Below are 20,028 nucleotides of genomic sequence, written 5' to 3'. Positions count from 1 at the left end.
TTGAGCATCTTTTTGTATACCTGTTAATCATTTGTATCCCTTCTTTGAAAAATTATCTATTCAAATCCGTTGCCAATTTTTCAATTAGGTTAATTTGCTTTTGCTATTGAGTTGTAGAGTCTCTTACATATTTTAGAGATTAAACCATTATCAGATATGTGGTTTACAAGTATTTTCTCCCATTCCATAGGCTGCCTTTTCATTTTGCTGATTGACTGTGTTGCTGTGCGGAGGCTTTTTAGTTTGTTAAAGTACCATTTATTTATTTTTATTTTGTTGGCTTTGCTTTGATGTCACATCCAAAAATAAAATATCACCAACAACCAAGAGTGGCTTGTTCAGTTCTCCCAACACCCCTTTATTGAAGAATGTCTCCTTTCCTCATGGTATATTCTTGATATCTTTGTCAATGATTAGTTGACTGTACATGCATGAGTTTATTTCTGGGTTCTTCTTTCCGTTCAGTTGGTCTATGTATCTGTTTCTACAGTACCATACTGTTTTGATTACTATAACTTTCTAATACATTTTGAAATCAGGAAGTACAATGACTCAAACTTTGTTCTTCTTTATCAAGATTGCTTTGGTTACTTGGGTTCTTTGATGGTTCCATACAAATTTGGGGAACCATATTTTTGTATGTTCCATACAAATTTGGGGAACCAAATTTTGTATGGTCCCATAGAAAAAAGTTCTTTCTGTTTCTGTGGAAAATGCCATTGGAATGTTGATAAGGATTGCATTGAATCTGTAAATTGTCTTGGGTAGGTAGTATGGACATTTTAACAATATTAAATTGTTCAATCCTTGAACACAGGATATCTTTCCATTTATTTGTATCTTCTCTCATTGATAATCTTATAGTTTTCAGTGTACACATCTTTCGCCTCCTTTGTTAAATTTATTTCTAAGTATTTTATTCTCTTTTATGTTATTGTAAACAGGCTTGATTTCTGTATCTTGATTTTGTATCCTGCAACTTTATTGAATTTGTTTATTAGTTCTAACAGTTTTTTGTTAGAGTCTTGAGGGTTTTCTAGATTGTGTCATCTGTGTCCATAGATGATATAAACCTTCTTTTCTAATTTTGATGTAATGTTTTTCATTTTCTAGTCTATATGCTCTGGCTAGGACTTACAATGCTATCTTGACTGGAAGTGGTGAGAGTAGACAATTTTGCCTTTTTTCTGAGGTTAGAGAAAAAGTTTTCATCTTTTCACTATTGAGTATGTTAGTTGAGGACTTGTCATACATGACCTTTATTATGTTAAGGTATGTTTCTCCTATACCCAGTTTGTTGAGAGTTTTTAAAACCCTCTCATCCAAGGGATAAGTCCCACATGATCATGGTATGTGATCCTTTTATGTATTGTTAAATTCAATTTGCTAGTATTTAGTGAGGATTTATGTTCATCAGGGATATTGGCTTGTAATTTTCTTTTCTTGTAGTATTCTAGCTCTATTAGAAAGGGTAATACCCTCATAAAATGAGTCAGGATGTGTTCCATCCTCTCCAATTGTTTGAAAGAAACTGAGAAGTATTGGCCTTTATTCTTCTTTAAATGTTTGGTAGAATTTATTTACCTTTGAAACCATCCTGGGCTTTGCTTTGTTGAAGGTTGTTGATTACATCTTAAATCTCTTACTCATTATTGGTTTCTTCAGAAATTCTATATCTTCATGATCTAGTCTTGGTAAGTTGTAAGTTCCTAAGAATTGTCCATTTTCTACATCCTCACTTTGTTGGCATATAATTGTTTGCAGTAGTCTCATGGAACCATTTGTATTTCCATGGTGTCAGTTGTAATGTCTTCTTTTTAATTTATTTTATTTGAATCCTCTTTTTCTTATTGGTGAGTCTAGTTAAAGGTTTGTCAATTTTTTTCTTTTTTAAAAAAAACCAACTCTTAGTTTTATGCATCTTTTCTATTGTCTCTCTCATTTATTTCTGCTCTATTCTTTATTATTTTCTTTCTTATGTTCATTTGAGGCTTTGCTTGTTCTTCTTTTTCTAGTTCCCTGAGACATAAAGTTAGATTGTTTGAGATCTTTCTTTTTTCTTAATGTAGGCATTTATCACTATAAACTTCCCTCTTAAAACTGCTTTGTTGCATACCATAAGTTTTGGCATGTTGTGTTTCATTTTCATTTCTCTGAAGATACATTTGATTTCTCTTTTGATTTCTTCTTTGATCCATTGGTTGTTCAAGAGTGTGTTGTTTGATTTCCACATATTTATGACTTTTCCAATTTTTCTCCTATTATTGATTTTATACTGTTATGGCTGGAAAAGATACTTGATATGATTTGAGTCTTCTAAAATTTGTTAAGGCTTGTTTTGTGGCTAATATATGCTCTATTCTAGAAAATGTCCATGTGCGCTTGGAAAGAATATGTATCATGCTGCTGTTGGATGCAATGTTCTATATGTGCCTCTTAGGTTCATTCAACCATTTTTAATTGAGTTGTTTCTTTGTTGTTGAGTTTAACGAGTTCTCTATATACTTTGGATACTAATCCTTTATCATATATATGACTTGCAAGTATTTTCTCCCATTTATGTAGGTTGCCTTTTTATGCTAATGTAGTGTCTTTTGATGCACAATTTTTTAAATTTTCATGAGGTTCAATTCATCTGTTTTCTTTCATTGCTTGTACCTCTGGCCCCATATCCATAAAAATATTCATTGCAAAATCCAATATCATGAAGCTTTAGTACGATGCTTTTTTCTAAGAGTTTGTTTTAATTAAAATTTTTTCAATCACAGTTTACATTCAATATTATTTTGTATTACTAGCTTCAGTTGTGTCTTCTAAGAGCTTTATGGCTATATTTCTTACATGTAGGCCTTGATTCATTTTAAGTTAATTTTTATATATAGTGTTAGGTAAGGGATAACTCTTTCTTTTAAAAAAAGGAAATGAACATTATTTTTTCTTATTTCAGAAGTAGCACATATTTATTATAGAAAAATAATGGAAGAATCTAGACAAAATCTCATAATATTTTTGAGCATATAATTCCATATATAAAAATATATATATTTAAACACAACATTTACTGATGAGAATTTGTTTATATAGTTAAAATATGGGCAACTTTCATGTCATTAGAAATTCTCCATTATAATTCTCAATTACATTTAATAATCTATTGTTTAGAATTTATTATTGTTACTTATTGTTAAGTAATTTAACAAACCTCCTGTTGTTAGATATTTACTTTAAGTTTTTGCTATTTAAAAAATGCCAATATAAACATCATTGTGACTAACTATTTATATACATTTTTATATTCTATTCCTAGGGTAAGTTCCTAGAAATAGAATTTCTGAGCCCAGGACTATGCCCATGTTAAGAGTTAGGAGTCTTGCTGGCATGTTGCCCTTCCAATCAGAACTTACCAATTTCATTCCCCCAAGGAGTCCACAGGGGTGACTGCTCACCATGTCTGCACACACGTAGGAATAAAACCTTATGTGACTTGTATGAATTTGGTGCATAGAACCTTTTACTACTATTATTTATTATTATTATTATTCTCATTTGCACTTTTGATAATTAGCAAAGTTAAGCATTTTACGCTTATCAGTTATTTATAATTGAAAAAAAAGCAAGGCCCTCTTTTGTCATGTGTGCTGTAAATATTTTCTAAAATGTATCATTTGCTTTTTAATTTTACTTATGGTATTTATAAAAATGTTCCATTTTTTGGTAGTCAAAGCTATCATTAATTATTCATCTCCCACCATTAGTACCTTCTGTGGAAAGTATTCCCCATCCTTAGTACATGTTAACATTAATTTTTTTCCCCTAGAAACTTTATATTATTATTTTAATAGTTGATCTAATGGAAATTTATTTTGATCTGTGGTGTTGGAGAGGTATGTAATTTTTTTAATTTATTTTTTGCCACATATCTCAATGCCATAAGACATTTTTTAAAAATACTTTAATCACTGATCTGCATATACTAAATTCATATTAGGCCTGTTTCTAGTCTTTTAGTTTTTTTCCACTGATTTCCCTATTTGGCTTTGTTAGCATACTTTTTAATCACACTACAGTTTTACAATGTGTTCTACATTCTCGTAGAGAGAAATTTGTCCCCTGCCTATTCTTCTGTTTGTGTGCTACTTTAAAAAAAAAATGAATATCCTTATTTATGTTTTTCAGTTAGTTGTACTTTAGAATTATTTCCCCAGGTTCCCATTCCCCTACAACTCCTACTGGGGATCATATTGGAATTGTGTTTAGAGATTAATTGTATGTATTAACTGCATTTTTTTCCTCACCAAAAGCATGATATATCTTTCTATTTATCCACATTTTTTTTGCATCCTTTGGTAAAAATTTGTTTTTCTTTTTCTTCTTTTTTTTTCTCTCTGAACATATTTTATTAGTTAGTCCTGGTAAGGGAAAAAAATTTTATCAGGTTATAAACCAAAGTAAAAACTGGCACTTTCACTCCAGCTTTGGTGAGGTCTCAAATCTGTTAAACAACAGTAAGCAAAGCTCTGTTTCTAGTGTAAACCACTACACTAGCCAGCACTAAGAATTGTGTGGTCTTTGGAAGAAACATTTTCTTCATTTAAAAAAAAGGGGATATAAATCATACATCCTTATATACAAATAAGATTTAGTTTCAATTTGAGCTCACTATCCATCTCATCACACATCTTGAAAAAGGCCTGTAAGAAACAACAGAAAAAAAGTTTCTTCATGTTTTGTATGAATAGGTGTACACATCAGGTAGTAACTGGAAGAAAAATCAAGTTTCTATTAACACAGGCTGTCAGTCAACTGTAAAATCTTAGCTATCACTATTCTATTTTATTTGAGGTATTGGATTCAGGCTATACACTAAAAGTACAGTTAATAAATCCCCAGTCTCCTATGTTAAAGAATAAAAACGACTACTACAAAGATACCATCTTTCAATTTTAACTGTCCCATTTACATTCCACAGTCAAAAGTCATGTTCCAGTTTTCATAAAGCTCTAAAGCCTTTGGAGACACACTGGGTCGCCCAGTTGACAGCTCGTGGCGGAGGCAGGGAGGTTGGTGTTTAGGGGTGGAGGGACTGAGCGAAAAGGAAAAAGGACTCAAGGACATGGACAGCAGTGTGGGGACTGCTGGGGGTAAGGGCTCTAAGGGGACTAAAGGGTCATCTAAAAAAATACAATAAAGATTAAATTTTAAAAAAGCGTAAAGGGGTTTTGAGGCCAAAAAATAAAATAAAATAAAATAATTTCCAAAATCAATGCAAGCTATTGGTGGGACTTGATCTGGCGTTACTGTGGCCGTGTCAGCAGTCTGTAAACTGTGAAAGGGACCAAGGAGAGCCCCTCTGCACAGTCGCGCCATGTCAGCACCCGAGAACCCTTCCAGTCGCTGCACAGCCAGCTCAGCCTGCTCACAAAGGCAGCACAGCTCCCTGGACATCAGACCAATTACTGTCTGTCTCCTGAGCGACTTCTGGGAGGGGAATGCGGAGCCTTTTGACCAGCCTCCTGCAGGCAGCTTCATGATTTCCTGAGACCCATTGATGCCTCCCACCACTAGCATACGATTTTCAGAAGATGTGGTTTTTCCATCTAACTGAGTTAGAAACTTGGTTTTTATCCTCCTAGAAGACTCATGCTCACCATCTCCCCACTGAGAAAAGAGGGAGTCATTTTCATCAGTAAATATCATAGTTGGTTGCTCACAACTTGCAACAACAAACAACGTGCATGGACCATTTTCTTTCCTCACCTACCCAGAGAGGTCGAGGAGGAAGCACAGATACTGAAAAAGCTGCCACAGACTGACCATCAACACACTTGCCAATCAGTGTTTATCCAGCCCCAGGAGGACCAAAGAGCAGAGTTCTTCTTTGGGATTCTCATAAACGAGTGAAGATGTCTAGCCTGCTTCATCATGGGCCATACCAGCTACCTCCTTTATTATGCCTTTGGCAAACCCTATCCCTGCCACATATTCCCAATCCATGAGGTGCCCGTGGTCCATGATCTAGTCATAATGTTCAATCACGTTTGGTTCCAAGTTCTTCAGTCACTCGTCAATGGGATCTGCTGGTTCCGTGGGTCCGGCGCCATCAGGCCTACAATGCATCCCTTATTCAGATTCCCCAGCCCATCTTGCTTAGGTAGAGGAGGAGCAAACTTTCCAAATATTCCTCAGGATCTACTGGCTCTCAGAGACTTTTTTACGCCACCACATGAAGACCCTGATGCATGAAGGGAGTGCTGATCTACCTTTAATTGCGCTTCTGCAGTTTGAAAGTTTGTCAGGTTGCTTTCCTCCCTTGGCCATTAACCTCTGGTTTACTACCAGCCTTGTTCAGGACTGCAGCGGAAAGTGCCTCGGGAGTGCCAGAACCCTAAAAGCTTTCCTTTTCTGAGGACACAAGACTGACTGGATGAGAACAAACCCATTCAGTCCTATGTTGGCTTTTGGAGAGCTGTTACTTCCCCTTCTGATATTTACAAATAATGGTGTGGTGTGGAATTTTGCAGTGGCTAATTCACAAAAAAATGTTGAGAATGTGGGACATGTCTTTGAGGTGTTTGTCACCACAGGTGGCTGGGCATTCTAAGGCCCCTTCAAAGACTGCTCTCTGTGATGTCTTGGGTCCTATCTGTACCATGTGCTGGGTTAGTTAATGGATCATCCTCCTCAAAGCCACCACAAACACGAAATTTAGGAGGATCAAAGACAACGGCCTCTTTGTGGATCACGACTGATGTCTCCACAAGTGCCAACAGGGATTCTGAACTTTTTTCCAGCCTGTGTCATATTTCTGTGAACAGCCAAGCTCTGCTCACTAGGAAAGCCTGGTAGAATTACTGCAGGTGCGCAGGGCCAGTGAGCACAGTCACCGATGACTCCATCACCCCACATCTGACCGTTTAGATGCCTGCCTAGAGGCTACAGTCTCCAGTAACGTTCTCCTTTCAGTAAGAGAGGTAGCTTTCTCCTCAGGACCGTGGAAGGGAGCCATGAATCTGGGTCCAAAGTCTGCACACAGTATAATCTGTGGGTTTCCCCCTCCCACAAAGAGAAGACTTTCCCTATTGGCAGCTGTAGCTGGCATTGCAGGATATTGCAGAGGCAGCTGTATGAAGTTATCTGACCCTACAGCATCATGTGACTTTTGAAAGACTATTGCTAATCAGGAATTTTAATGCAAAAGAGCAACATTCAAAGCAGCAGTCTGGTTCAGGAGTCCTCACTTGAATGGCAGTCCTGTTTTAAACACTAACAACTAAGAGAGATCAGCATTACAAAGCATCAGTTATGACTTAATTGTGAGCCTAAAAGCTGGATGTGTAAACATTAAAGATAACTTTTTAAAAGTATCGAAATACTTTTAGAACTGACAGAGAGGACGCAACAGCTGCCATCCAAAACTGCTCTGCACCAAGAGATGCTTCTCCGGAAGAGCCAGGACTGCCAGGCAACTCCTCATCCTCAGAAGAGGCTGCTGGTGGCCACCCAGTGTGCGCACTCCACAGCCCAGGGGCAGGCAGGGGTCCCATGGTGCCACATCTGGAGCTCCTTCTGCTCGTGGCCCTAAGCTATGACAGCACAAAACCATGGGCCCCATGAAAAGTACTTGGCTAGTATGTTACACAATTATTTAAATGTCTACCAGGTTAAAACTTCATCTATTTGCTTCAGAATCACCTTGGGTTCTTATTAGAAATGCAAATTCCTAGGCATGTCTGTCTATTAACTATGTTATTGTTTGTCTCCCTTGTTGCCATGTAAGCCCTGGAGAATAGAAACTGGCCTGTTTTACCCTGGTACCCCAGCACCCCTAACAGTGTTCAGCACATAGTAAGTGCTCAATAAATACTTGTGGGATGAATTAATTCCTGAGTCCTATAACTGACCTTCTGAATTAAAATCCCTAAGAACAAAGAATCTGCATTTTAAAGATGTGTGCAGGTCTTTTTTTAAGCACGCTAAATTCTAAGAACCGTTCTAAAGTCATTCAGCCAATTCTAAGATAAATGGAAAGATGAAAAGTTCTGTCTCACGAGGCCCCCACACTAGCCACCTGGTTAGAGAGTAAGGTAAAGTGAACGTATTATCATCCTTGGGTTAAACTTTTGCCTTCTAGTCACACACCTCCAATGAATGTTGACCTGCCACTTGCAATGTGCCAGACATTAGGTTCCTAAGTGGACAACACAGATACGGGTGGGGAAGGCAGATGCCTCAGAGAGGCCCGAGCCTGCCTAATCAGGAACCACGCCCACCGCTGTCCAGTCTGCAAGTAGGAAATATGTGGACTTGATTACAGTGGTTCCTCTTATCCACAGTTTTGCTTTCCATAGTCAACCATGGTTCAAAATAGTAAATGGAAAATTCCAGATGTAATTCATAAGTTTTAAATTGTGCACTGTTCTGAGTAGTGCCATGAAATCCCACGCTATCCTGCTCCATCTCACCCAAAACATAAATTATCCCTTTGATCAAGGTCTCTACGCTGTAGGAGCTCCCTACTCACTAATCACTTAGTAGCCATCTTGGTTATCAGATTTATTGCCACAATATCGCAGTATTAATTTTCAGGTCACCCTTATTTTACTTAATAATGGCCACAAAGAGTAAGATAGTAATGTTGACAAGTCAGATGCCAAAGAGAAGCTGTAAAGTGCTTCCTTTAAGTGAAAGAGTGAATAGAGAAAAATAAGATATTTGGGGGGAGAAAGGGAGAGAGAGACCACATTCACTTAACTTTTATTTATGCTATATTGCTTAATAGTTTTATTTTATATTACTTGTTTATCTCTTATTGTACTTAATTTATAAATTAAACTCTCCCATAGGTATCCATGTATAGGAAAAAAACATAAGTGTATATATAGTGTTTGTACTCTCCACTGGGGGTCTTGTAGTGTATCCCCCGTAGATAAGGGGGGAGTATTGTGTTTGACAAGCCTGCCCCTTCCTGCTGCCCCACAGCTCCCTGAGATGGGAATGGGAGTGACTAGACATTGGTTAACTGCTTTCCTAGAAGGCTTAAATGACACCTCTGACTCATGAAAGCCAGATACTATCTTAAAGGATTTATCTTATCTTTAAAGACTCCAATCATTCCAAGTAGGTTTCCTATATGTTTGGTCCTTTGCGTTTGTGCTGGAAGCTTGGCATTTTATTTCTAGTTGCAACCAGTACCAGCTTTTGATCTTGGGTAGTCACTTCACCTCTCTTGGTCTGTTTCTCCTTTGAAATATGAGACGATTAAACTAGAATCATGTCTTGAGCCCCTTTCAATTCTAACACATCCTAATCTGTGACCCCTTACTGCCTTACCCTTAACAAAACATCCAGATGTAGATTAGATGAGCAGATAGCGACTGTCCAGCCAGTCCACCTTAAACCCTCCAAGGCAGAGGTGACTAACTTTGGTAGACTAGCTTTTGGTAGAGGTGACTAGCTTTGCAAAGTCTGTTTGCAAAATTTGGGATTTGCAAACAATTTCTAGGAATTCTGTCTCTCAATTTCCACATACTGCAGAAGTGCTACAGTGATTTTAATGTGCTTAGAACTTTATATGAAAGATAAATACCTGAATTTCCTCTGAAATATGAACAGTTTCTGTAGAGCAGCACTGGAGGTCTTTTAGCAGAGCCTGCGCTAAGAGAGGTGAAAATCACTACTTTGAGGGTTGCTCCTAGGCCAAGCTGGGACGTGAAGAGAAAAATGTAGGGAGTGAGGTGCCCTCCCAACCACCCTGCTTTTGCATTGCCTCTGTCCCTCCTTCTGTCCCCATTGCACAGAAGTTCCCCCAAGGTGACTGCTCTGAATTATACATTTAATGCCCTTTTTCCCTACCACCCTCCCTAACTAATCACTGCTAACTTGTCCATTACCTTTGCCAGGTAATTGCACTTTAACTGCCTTTCTTTGGAAAACAGCTTCACATAAATCAGTGGTTCTCAGTGCCTTCAGGCCTAATGTCCGCTTTATAGTCCAACTATTCTGTAACACCTCCTTTGTTAGCCTGAAATGAAAATTGTAAAAATTATAACTTACCTATTCACTGTATAATGCCCAAATTATGTTTTTAAATGGAGAAATGTTAGCAAAGTAATTAATAATACTTCAATATGCAAAAGTCTTGGCAAGACCATACTGGAAGATATAATGAAGCAGCCCAATGCTTGCTCTGTATCTAGAATCCCAGAGACAGCCACAGATGGACTATTGAGCTAGCGACAAATACTAATAACCTGCTTGCTGCTCACCAAGTGCTGGCAGCATCTCCCCACATTTACTGTCACAACCTCCTCCTCATAATTTATTTTTCCAAATTGCCTTAAAGCACACACACACACACACACACCCCTAGATCAAGGACCTTAATGTGAAAAGTTTAACCAGCTTAGCAGCCTCAAGAGAGCATAGCCTCCAGGGCCACGCACCTCCTCCGTCCGCCCCTGACCTGGTTTGTCCCGGATGTCCTAAGATAGGAATGCCGCTGTACATAATAACAATCCCAACAATAAAAGCTAACATTTTTTTAATGCTTCTCATATGCCAATCACTTTTAAAATAATTTTGCATTTATTAACTCATTTAACCCTCATTACTCCATAAGTAATATCATTACCACTAAATTCTAGGGATAATAATCATAGACACAGGGAAATTAAGAAACTTGACTAATACTTATTATCTAGCCACATCTCACTTCTTGGAGAAATCAGCTCCTCTGGTTATTCTAACAATGGGATTTTATAGTAAACAAAGCACTATCTGTGTTTTTATTTTAGGAAAGAAACATCATGGGGATAAAATATCGTGGGGAAACATTGTTTTCTTTCTCTAGTTCCTGTCTGTCTATATGTTTGAAATTGGAGCCCACGAGTTCTTGGCCTGCTTTATGTGTTTAGCAGTTAGAATGTAATTAAGTAGCTTTTTGGCTTAATATTTCATTCCAATGCTTCAGAATGGATTTTCTCTTCTTGGTATTTTGTCTGTATGTGAGATTGTGGGTTCATTCACTGGAATATTTGGAATACAAATCTTTCACCCTCCCTCTATTGTTAAATGTCCTGCTCCAAAGCAGCCTTGTTTTAACGAATTAAGTGGAGGACCTAAAAAGTAGGGTCTAGGCGGAGTGGAGGGACATATGGCTGTTGTGACAGTGCAGTGTGGTCAGGGGTCCCCAGAACTTGCCAGACATTACAGCCTGGCCTCATTTGGGGGAGAAATGCATTTCTTTCTGAAAAGAGGCAAGGAGTTATTTAAACTGACCATTATTACCAATAGTTTAGGGCTGGACTTTTACCCTCAAGTGGCCACTTGTCAAAGACAAAAAAGTAAAGTATTCAAAGGAAATCTATAATATATTTATTTTTCCTTTCAGGGGAAAAATGATCCCATCCGATCTTGAAAGAAGGATCCTTGAAGCCAAGCAAAAAGTAGGTTTTTGTGGGGAGATTTATGCTGCCCATACCAAGCTAAGGGTGCAAATTTGAAATCTTATCCAGTGGAAAACAGACTTTAGTTTTATTTTTTAGAAGAAGATCCCAGCTCAACCTCCCAGCTTTAATGAGAATATGGAATTTTGCATCCAGTTATTATTTATTTCTCTGGGTTGTAGGCTCTGCTTTTGAAAGATCTAAGTTGCAGAATATATAACATATACAATAATATTGTAAGAGTTTCCAAAGCATTTGTCTTCTTCTGTGATTAGGTTTGAAATTAAACAGATGCATTTGAAAGATCATTTTCACAAGTGGAAAATATCAGAATGCTAATGTGGCATGTGAGTTACTGTTGTCAGGTTATTTGAAAGGAACCATTTTTTCCTGCCTGGACGAATACTGATATGATTGGCTCTCCAAACGTCTTATTTTTCCAAAGAAATTTAGAACTCTTTTCTGAAGTGACAAGTTCTGAAGACCTGCTAAAGATCCCCACAAAGCTCTGGAAAGCCATTTGCATCCCTGAATGGTTTGGAAGCCAGAGAGCTTGTTTTCAGAATTGTTCGTTTAACTTTCACTGGATATAATCTGCAGCTCCTAGGTCAATGCTGCAACATGTGTATCTGATTATTATGAACTCAGGAATAATTATTTCTTTTTATATGCCTTTTCCCTCATACAAATTGGCAGCAGGAGGTTCACATTGTTCTTGTACTAGAACTACTTCTTGTAATGTAAATCACAGATTAAGTCTTTGCTGCCACCTACAGACGGCCTCTGTAACATCGTGTTACATCGCAGAAGAACATGTCCATCCTATCGGAGGCATTCTGCCTTCTTTTAGCAGCCACACATTATTTCAATTTCACTGAGCCAATGCCAGGCAGACTGAGAATTGCTAAGATGGATAAAAGCCGTGGCTATTGTTTAGCTCATGTGAATCCTCTAAGACTCCAGATAAATTATCTAAGGATTTTCCAAATAGAAGTAGTGGGCTGGAGTTCTCTCCATTCTGTTTTCTGCTTATTTATTAGGTTCAGAGGCTCTGTTATGAAAAAGGAAGACTAGAAAGCCAGCAAAAGGGGCTGGGGAGGCCAGAAAATCTCCATGGAGTGTATAAATAACCTGTGGGTGCCACAAAGCTTATTCACGTCTGGGTCCAATGTAGCCTCTTCTGAGAACCAGGATGTCTTCTCGTAGGGCAACTGTAGGTCCAACAGAATGGCCTGGAGAACTCAGATCCTGGAGCGTGAATATCATTCCTACCAAGCTCCAAGGATTCAATAAGCCTTCTGATGGCTCCCTTAATGCACATGCATATGATAGGGGGAGAATTTCCATTGTTTTTGTCAGCTATTTAAAAGAATGCTTGAACCTCTGTTTTACATTATGTGGGGTTTTCTCATTTATGTAGGGATTTGTTCCTTTCCTTGTGAGCGCTACGGCTGGGACCACCGTGTATGGGGCATTTGATCCCCTCTTAGCTGTCGCGGACATTTGCAAGAAGTACAAGATCTGGATGCATGTGGATGTAAGTGCCCCGTGGGGCCTGCCGCTAACATGTCCGTGCGCATTTTTCACCCGGGGATGGCAGAATGAAATTTGTTTTCTCATGTTCCCTGGTTTACTTTAGGAACTTATTTTCAAATGGTGGTATTTCAGCTTTTAAAGACCACAAAGACAAAATAGCACAGAACTCACATAATACACGATATTCACTGTAAGCAGTCTGAGGCTGATAATGCCTTAATGTTCCCGACATGATAGCATTCTTATTTCTTTGACCAGTACCTGAGCTGAGCACTTAGTTCTCAGTTCATTGAGCCATAATGTCCTGTGTACGTCTACACAGTCACATGCCTACAGAGCTTACTTCCCTGCAAAAAAAAGATTGAAAAGGTAAATAGAAGCTGTATTTACATAGGGAACCCAAAGGGCAAAAACCTCAACTCAAGTCAGGTATTGGTATATATCAAAAGGAAAGCAGACTTGACAATTTGCTAAGAAATACCTACCACCAAATTTCCAATTTCTTAGCTTGATCAGTTAAGAAGACGAGCTATATGTGAGAGTTTTGACTTCAGGCTTAGTCACAATTTTAAAAATGGAGATATGCCCAAAAAACATTTTCAAATGAAAAACTATCCATCTTTAGGACAAATTGCAGGAATTTAAATTTAGGCCAGTGTTTTTCAAAGTGCAGCTCAAAAATTAGCCACTATCTGCAAACTGTCAATGATCCACAATGGGATAGGAGTTGGTGCCAAATTATCACTAAGCTCACGTCTGGTACACACAGCTGACTTTTCTGATTGCAAGGCTTTCTCAGTGGAGGAAGTGTAATGGTTTATGTTCCATGGCAAGAACCTTGGTGAGCAGCCCTGGCTTTCGATTGTTTTGGCTTTATGATAAGTATTCAGAGCCAACAAATTCCCCTCTCCTTAGGAGCAGACAATGCCCCCAGTCTAAGCCAGGTAAATTTCTATTATTTCAGAGGTGTCTGCATAGCAATTACCGACCTTGCTTTCCTTCCCTGATTCACAATGTGAGTTGTACCAGAGACTCTTGGGTTTTACACACGAAGACACTGAGAAAAGGTTGAACCACTCGAGTTGTTCAGTGACCTGGTCTCAGAACAGGCTCTGTCAAATCTTGCTCGCTGATTCAGGAGGAGCATTGCCCCAGCAGCTTTAGCAACAGCACCATCAGCGTGTCCTAAGTGAGCGAGTGCTGTGGTCTCTCCTCCAAGATTTGCGATTGCAATGGCGCTGGGAGTACCAAGTGCATTAGCTTTTTTTGAAATATGTCAAGCTTACCACTTATTCTTATTCTCTTTAATGTTTATTCATTCTATAATTAAGCTAGAAAAAAATCTTAAATATTATGCACTTGGAAAATTGGGTAATTTTTGAAAGTGTAAAAGAACTGAAATTACAACAAAGGAGGGGGGAGGCAATTATACCCAAACAGGGTTTTGGTTTTTTTTCCCTTAAAATTATCCCAGGAATATTTTTACCCACAAATAATGTTAACGTGTTCCAATGAATCTCCACCTTGACATCCTGTTTTTTAAAACTACTATACCAACTCAAATCTTAAAACTGGAGAACAAATTTTTAAGGGACATGTTCTAATTGTTCAACTGATTGACTAGCACAAATCTTTCCTGCTTGCTTTTCTGTTATTTGTCTCTTTGACAGAGAGTTTAGCTTATCTCAGATTACACAGGAGTAAGTCAAGCTCCTTCCTCCCTCTGGAATTATCCAGACTTGTCAAAAGTGTTTCCCTTGGACCTGGGAAGACGTTTAAAGAGTCCCCAGCCCATGTCCTCGACTCTAAGCTGTGGGGATAACAGGGTCTCTTGTTCTGAGGTGCTGAGCTTCCCTGGGACTGAGATGGGCCACGGGGAGGACCTGGCTCTTTCTTATGCAGGCTGAGGAAACACGGCCCCAGTCTGGCTCCTCACACCATGTCAATGCCGGATGGAGTATGAGACTTCAGAACAATAGCCCTCCCACTTTAAACTTTGAAAATTTAGTGCTAGACAAAAGTGGCCAACCGCCTAAGTCGCCTTGAATCAGGAAGACTCTCTGTCACTGCTCTGAAAAACACCCAACTGTAGATATCTAGGCACTGAGAAACCACTACCTTTCCCCTTGTATGATCTTCCTTTTTCAGGCCGCGTGGGGTGGGGGATTGCTGATGTCCCGGAAACACAAGTGGAAGCTGAGTGGCGTGGAGAGGTACACACGTTTTTCTTGTTCACAAAATGTGAAGTGTAAAGTGTGAAAGCTAAATGTGAAAAGCGCCCAGTTTTCCAGAACTGTTGGTATACAGGTGAGCCCATTCTGTGCAGTGTTCGTGTGCCTTGCCTTGTGTGGTCGCGTACGTGCAAATACTGTGTGCGATGAACCAAAAGAAATCAAAGCCTGTATCAAATGACCCAAGTGGGATGTCTCTCAGAGAGATTCCTCCCTGGGGCCCACGGTTCTCCAGAGGAATCAGGAATGACCTTCCTAGGACCTCTGAACCAACCACCAAAATTATTTAAACCTGCAGGCAGTCCATTCTAGGGAGAAGGTCTATAGCTTTTGAGCTTCATAAAGGATAATATCCACTGCTTTAAAGAAACCAGGAAATAATTTAGCAAAGCAAATAAGCACTTTGTAATTTATGTTGGGTTTGGGTTTAATATGGTCACTTTACTCAAAGTGGAACATGCTTTTATTCCCACAACAATTTTTTCTGATATAGCTCTGATGCTGCAAAGCACCCTTTAATCAGAAACTAAGCAGTAAATGATTGAGAAAAGCTGTAAAACACAAAAGAGACAATATCTGATTAGTGTAAAGCATCTTCATATCCAACAGAAATGAAAAAAAAAGTTACAGAATGCAACGCTGGCCTCGGGCGTTGGACCGTGTATGGAGAGGGAGCTCAGAGTTCACTGTGCCCCGGTCAGGACAGGGCAGGTCAACAGCGGCTGGGTGCTCTGGCGCTCCAGGCCACTGAGAAGGCCTTAATTCATCCGAGGCTGCCAGGTGCCCGGCACGCCCTGCCAGGGAGCCAGGCACTGCCCAGGAGCAGCTTCCCACTGCCTCTGCTCCTGGACAGCATGGCACAGTTCCCATTCCAGGATGGGGAGAGAGGCTGATGGCACTTGGGAGCATCTGTCAGCACTGGTCCTGCACAGCAGCCAGACCAGAAAGAACACATGGGGTGTCCTGCATGACGCCCAGGCCCACTCACCCCCGGAGAATCTCTGAGTGTGGGAAGAGGGGTGGGGTTACCGAGGCAGAGTCAGGGGCACCCTGCCTAACTAGCGAAAAGAAGGCTGGAAGACGCAAGAGAGACCAGCTAAGGCCCCCGCCAGCCAGACTGCTGTCCCTGAGCCAGCTGCCCTTGCCCCGGCTGCAGGAACCTGTGCGGTGAGAGTAGCTCAGGACGGGCCTCTCTGCTTCCCACACTGAGCCAGTTCCGGTCTCTGCTTCTGGTCCTTCGGGGCTTCTCACAGGCCCAACTCCTTTAGTCACGAAGATCCACGTGACAGCCAAAGCTTAAGGAGGAGGCAATGAACCAAGTGGAGAGACAATGACAAAAGTGAACGATGCAGAAGGTGCCTGTTTAGATGATCGAGACACGAATTAAATTCATGTGCTTTTGACAGAGGTGACCTGTGCACAGCACCTTCTCCTCTTTGAGTTTCTTTGTAACTGGCACAACAAGTGAGCATCTGTTATTTTACCTTTACGCCACCTGGGACTCCAAGTGCTGACAGCCACGCAGCACCCTACGCTGACAACTGCCTGAAAGCTGCCAAATTATCTCCCAGGGCCTTGGAGAAACACACACCCACACACCTTTGTAGTAAAGACTATTATTTGAGAGCAAAGCTTAGAACACTGAACATGGAACAGAGAGTCCTCTGTAATTGCCACAACCCTTAGAACTATATTATAACTAATTTTACTAAACAGAACAGCCAGCTATGAAGTCCTAAAAATGAGGGACTGATGGTGTTCTGCTTTGAGCAGAATCTCCTTAGCCATCCATTTACCCGAGAGTATCCATCTTGCTGACTTGCCAGTAAAAGCCACACTTTCTTTGGTGAATAAAGTTTTAGGGCCCGTGGAAACCACTGGGTATAATGTGCATGTGCACAAATTTAGGAAAGAAATTGGCCTCACTCGGGGTATCATGTTTTCCCAAGCATTAAGGCTCACGCTAAAGTGGAGGAAATCTATAGTTGATGCTTGTCCCCAAATCCAGAGGTTCCCCAGTGGTCACAGAGATCCCAGAGTGCTGCCCTCATAACAAAACGTCACAAGCTCCCAGAGCCCTGCCTGGCATCCTCTTCAAGAACCAACCCAATTCTCAGAAAGAAACTTTCTTCCCCACTAGCACTGTCCAAATATCTAGAGGCAAGGTCGCTGCAAAGGCAGGCCTGGCAGGAGCCCTGCTGCTCCGAAGTCTGCTTCCGTGCACGGTGAAGCGGCTTCTTTAGCCTTCCGCAGCACGCCGCTGCTCCCCTGCAATAACCCACCGCTGTGGTCCCCGCGCCAGGCTTCCTGGCCCAGCTGCGTTTCCCGCTCAGCCTCTCTCTCCCCCGCCACCAATGACTGCCCTCACTCCCGCTCTGAGAGCCAGGGGTCCCGCAACTCGAATCAGTGCCTGCAGATCGTGTGCCATGTGCAGGCCTCGGCACCAGGCTCAGTGAGGGCACAGAGTCGAATATGATAGGAAGCCTGTCTGCAAGGGGCTGCGGATCCAACAAGGAAGACTGACCGTCAACAATGGATTAAAATTCACGACAGAGGAAGGAAAGGCCCAAGACACAGACAAGCCAGCTGTTTGGAGGGCAGAGAGGAGGGAATGATTGCTCCTAAACAGCGGGTGAGCATGGGAGCCTTTTCAGGCAGAAGTGGAAGAAGGACGTCAAGGTGATGAGCAGGCACACACAGGTTTGAAAGGGTCTTGGGAGAAAGTCCAGATGAGTTTTTGGAGACTGAGATGGAGCCATGGCCGTGCTTAGGAGGCTGGTGGAGTGTCCCCAGGTCCGCCCAGTGCGCCCCAGCAGCAGGCCTGCTCACAGAGCCATGGCAGGCTCTGCTCTGCGCTGAGAATCCCAGCCGTGCGAGCCACCGATTCCGCACGGAGAGCATTATATTTCTTGGGTTGGGGGAAAAAGCTGGAAAAGCCCTGTATAGCAGCCATAGTAGATGTTTGAGGAGAGGAGTCATAGTATCTCCTTTGTGCTTTGGAAAGACAACTCTGGATTCGAGAGGAGATGGAAGCTGGAGACTGACCAGAGCTATTGCACAAATGTCTGGTGCAGGAGGCAGCGAAGGTGAGAGAAGCTGAAGGCAGCGGGGGAGAAGAGTGGATAGACCCACAGGGTAGGAACCCAACTGCAAGGGTCACTGTCAGGGGACAGGGACGGGGACGAAGAGGAGGAAACCAAATCATCGGGGTGGATGCATGGGAGGAAGATGGTGCTTGGAACTGAGGCACAAAAGATTAGAAGAGAAAAACGGGTCTGGAAGAAAGAGAGGGGGTTAGTGAATGAGTTCTTCGTGGTCTGCTGAGTTTGCGGTGCAAATGAGGGTATAAGGCTATGTCTGAAAACAGCCCTAGGGGACTCAGTTCCCTCCCAATTGTGGAAAATCAGACACCACGCGTCTGGTTCCCACAGCAAAACATTTTAAAATAAACCTGAGGCTGTTTTTTATAAATTGCCCACATTTCTCCCATAAGCAAAGCCTGTGTCATTGCATCACTCTGTGCCGCTGTCTGCCCTCTTTATGAGGCAGCCCTTCTGAGACAGAGGCGGGACAGTGACAGGCAGCAGTGCACCTGGGCACTTTCTAGTCTAAAAAGACACACTGGCCGCTGCACTGAAATAAACACCTCCAGTCAGAGAAATGGAGAGCAGCCAGCTGTTTTCTCCTCCACAGGACTCACTGCTGGCATAGCTGAGCTTCATCAGGATCAGGGGTAGAGCTGTAGAATATTAGAGAATATTCTACAAAATGTACATAGTGTCACAAAGCTCGTAAATGATAGAGTTGAAATGAATAGGGAAAGCCAAACTTACGGTGTCAAACACAGTTAGAAGCACTGTACCCAAACCACTTACTATTATTATTCTATATAATATATTACTCTATATTACAGGCAAGGAAATCTAGGCACAGAGAATAAATAACTTGCTCACGATCACACAGCTAGGACACAACAGAGCAGGAGGGCGAACGCAGGCTGTCTGGCTCCTGAGCTTGCCTCCCTTAACTACTGTTACCTGCTTCTTAGAGCCCAGGTTTCTTGATTCTGGTCATGAACTTATTTAGCCCTCCTTTCCGGGGTAGTATCTGTCTGGCCATGAACTGCCTACGCGTCTTGCATCAATTTCAGTGCAGAAGAGCTGAACTGTTCACTGATCCAGATAAGATCCCAGGCCAGTAAGTGTTCTTGCTGAGCCTGCCATTCATCAAAGAGATGAACGAATGAGATCTTTCCCAGCTTCTCATTTCTCCTCAAGGTTTTCATACCTCGTTGCTGGGAGCAGGGTGATCCCAAGGCTGCTGTTCGGCCAGAAGGGCAGCAATCCCCAGCAGCTCTCATGTGTGGTACTGCTACTTCCTCCTCCTGTGAGTCTGCTTATACCAAGGTCACATTCAGGAGATGTTCATAGAGAGTTACCTGCCTGAGAAGCATGTAATGTGAACAGTGGGGACTTATGAGGAACAGCTGCTTTCCCTGGGAACGGAAGGAGGAGGGCATTGGAGCAGTATACAGTGGAATGAGGGAGAGAAGTTGAATGAAGCCCAAGAAAGCTGCAGAGTTAAGACTTGACCTGGGCCTTCATCATAAACAAATCAACAAACAACAAGTGCTGGCAAGGTTGTAGAGAAAAGGGAACCCTAGTACGCTGTTGGTGGGAATGTAGACTGGTGCAGCCACTGTGGATAACAGTTTGGAAGTTCCTCAAAAAGCTAACAATGGAACCCCTTTTGACCCAGCAATTCCACTGCTGGGATTATACCCTAAGAATCTCAAAATACCAATTCAAAAAAACTTA

At 41.3% G+C, this 20,028-nt stretch overlaps 1 protein-coding gene across 1 annotated transcript in view; it reads left to right on the top strand.

Annotated features, from left to right (window-relative positions):
• GAD2 (glutamate decarboxylase 2) overlaps positions 1 to 20,028 on the top strand; it is a 78,033-nt gene that overhangs the window by 35,203 nt on the left and 22,802 nt on the right. The window contains exons 9-11 of the mRNA XM_054592519.1: positions 11,390 to 11,444; positions 12,865 to 12,981; positions 15,129 to 15,193. Coding sequence (XP_054448494.1) covers positions 11,390 to 11,444; positions 12,865 to 12,981; positions 15,129 to 15,193 — 237 coding nt within the window. The remainder of the gene's footprint in view (positions 1 to 11,389; positions 11,445 to 12,864; positions 12,982 to 15,128; positions 15,194 to 20,028) is intronic.

Source organism: Pteronotus mesoamericanus, unplaced genomic scaffold, assembly GCF_021234165.1.
Source record: "Pteronotus mesoamericanus isolate MK-2021 breed Mesoamerican mustached bat unplaced genomic scaffold, CSHL_Meso_final contig_130, whole genome shotgun sequence".
In the NCBI taxonomy this organism is placed as follows: Eukaryota; Metazoa; Chordata; class Mammalia; order Chiroptera; family Mormoopidae; genus Pteronotus; species Pteronotus mesoamericanus.
The sequence above is the reverse complement of the archived record's forward strand: the minus strand, read 5'-3'. Positions and strand labels throughout refer to the sequence as shown.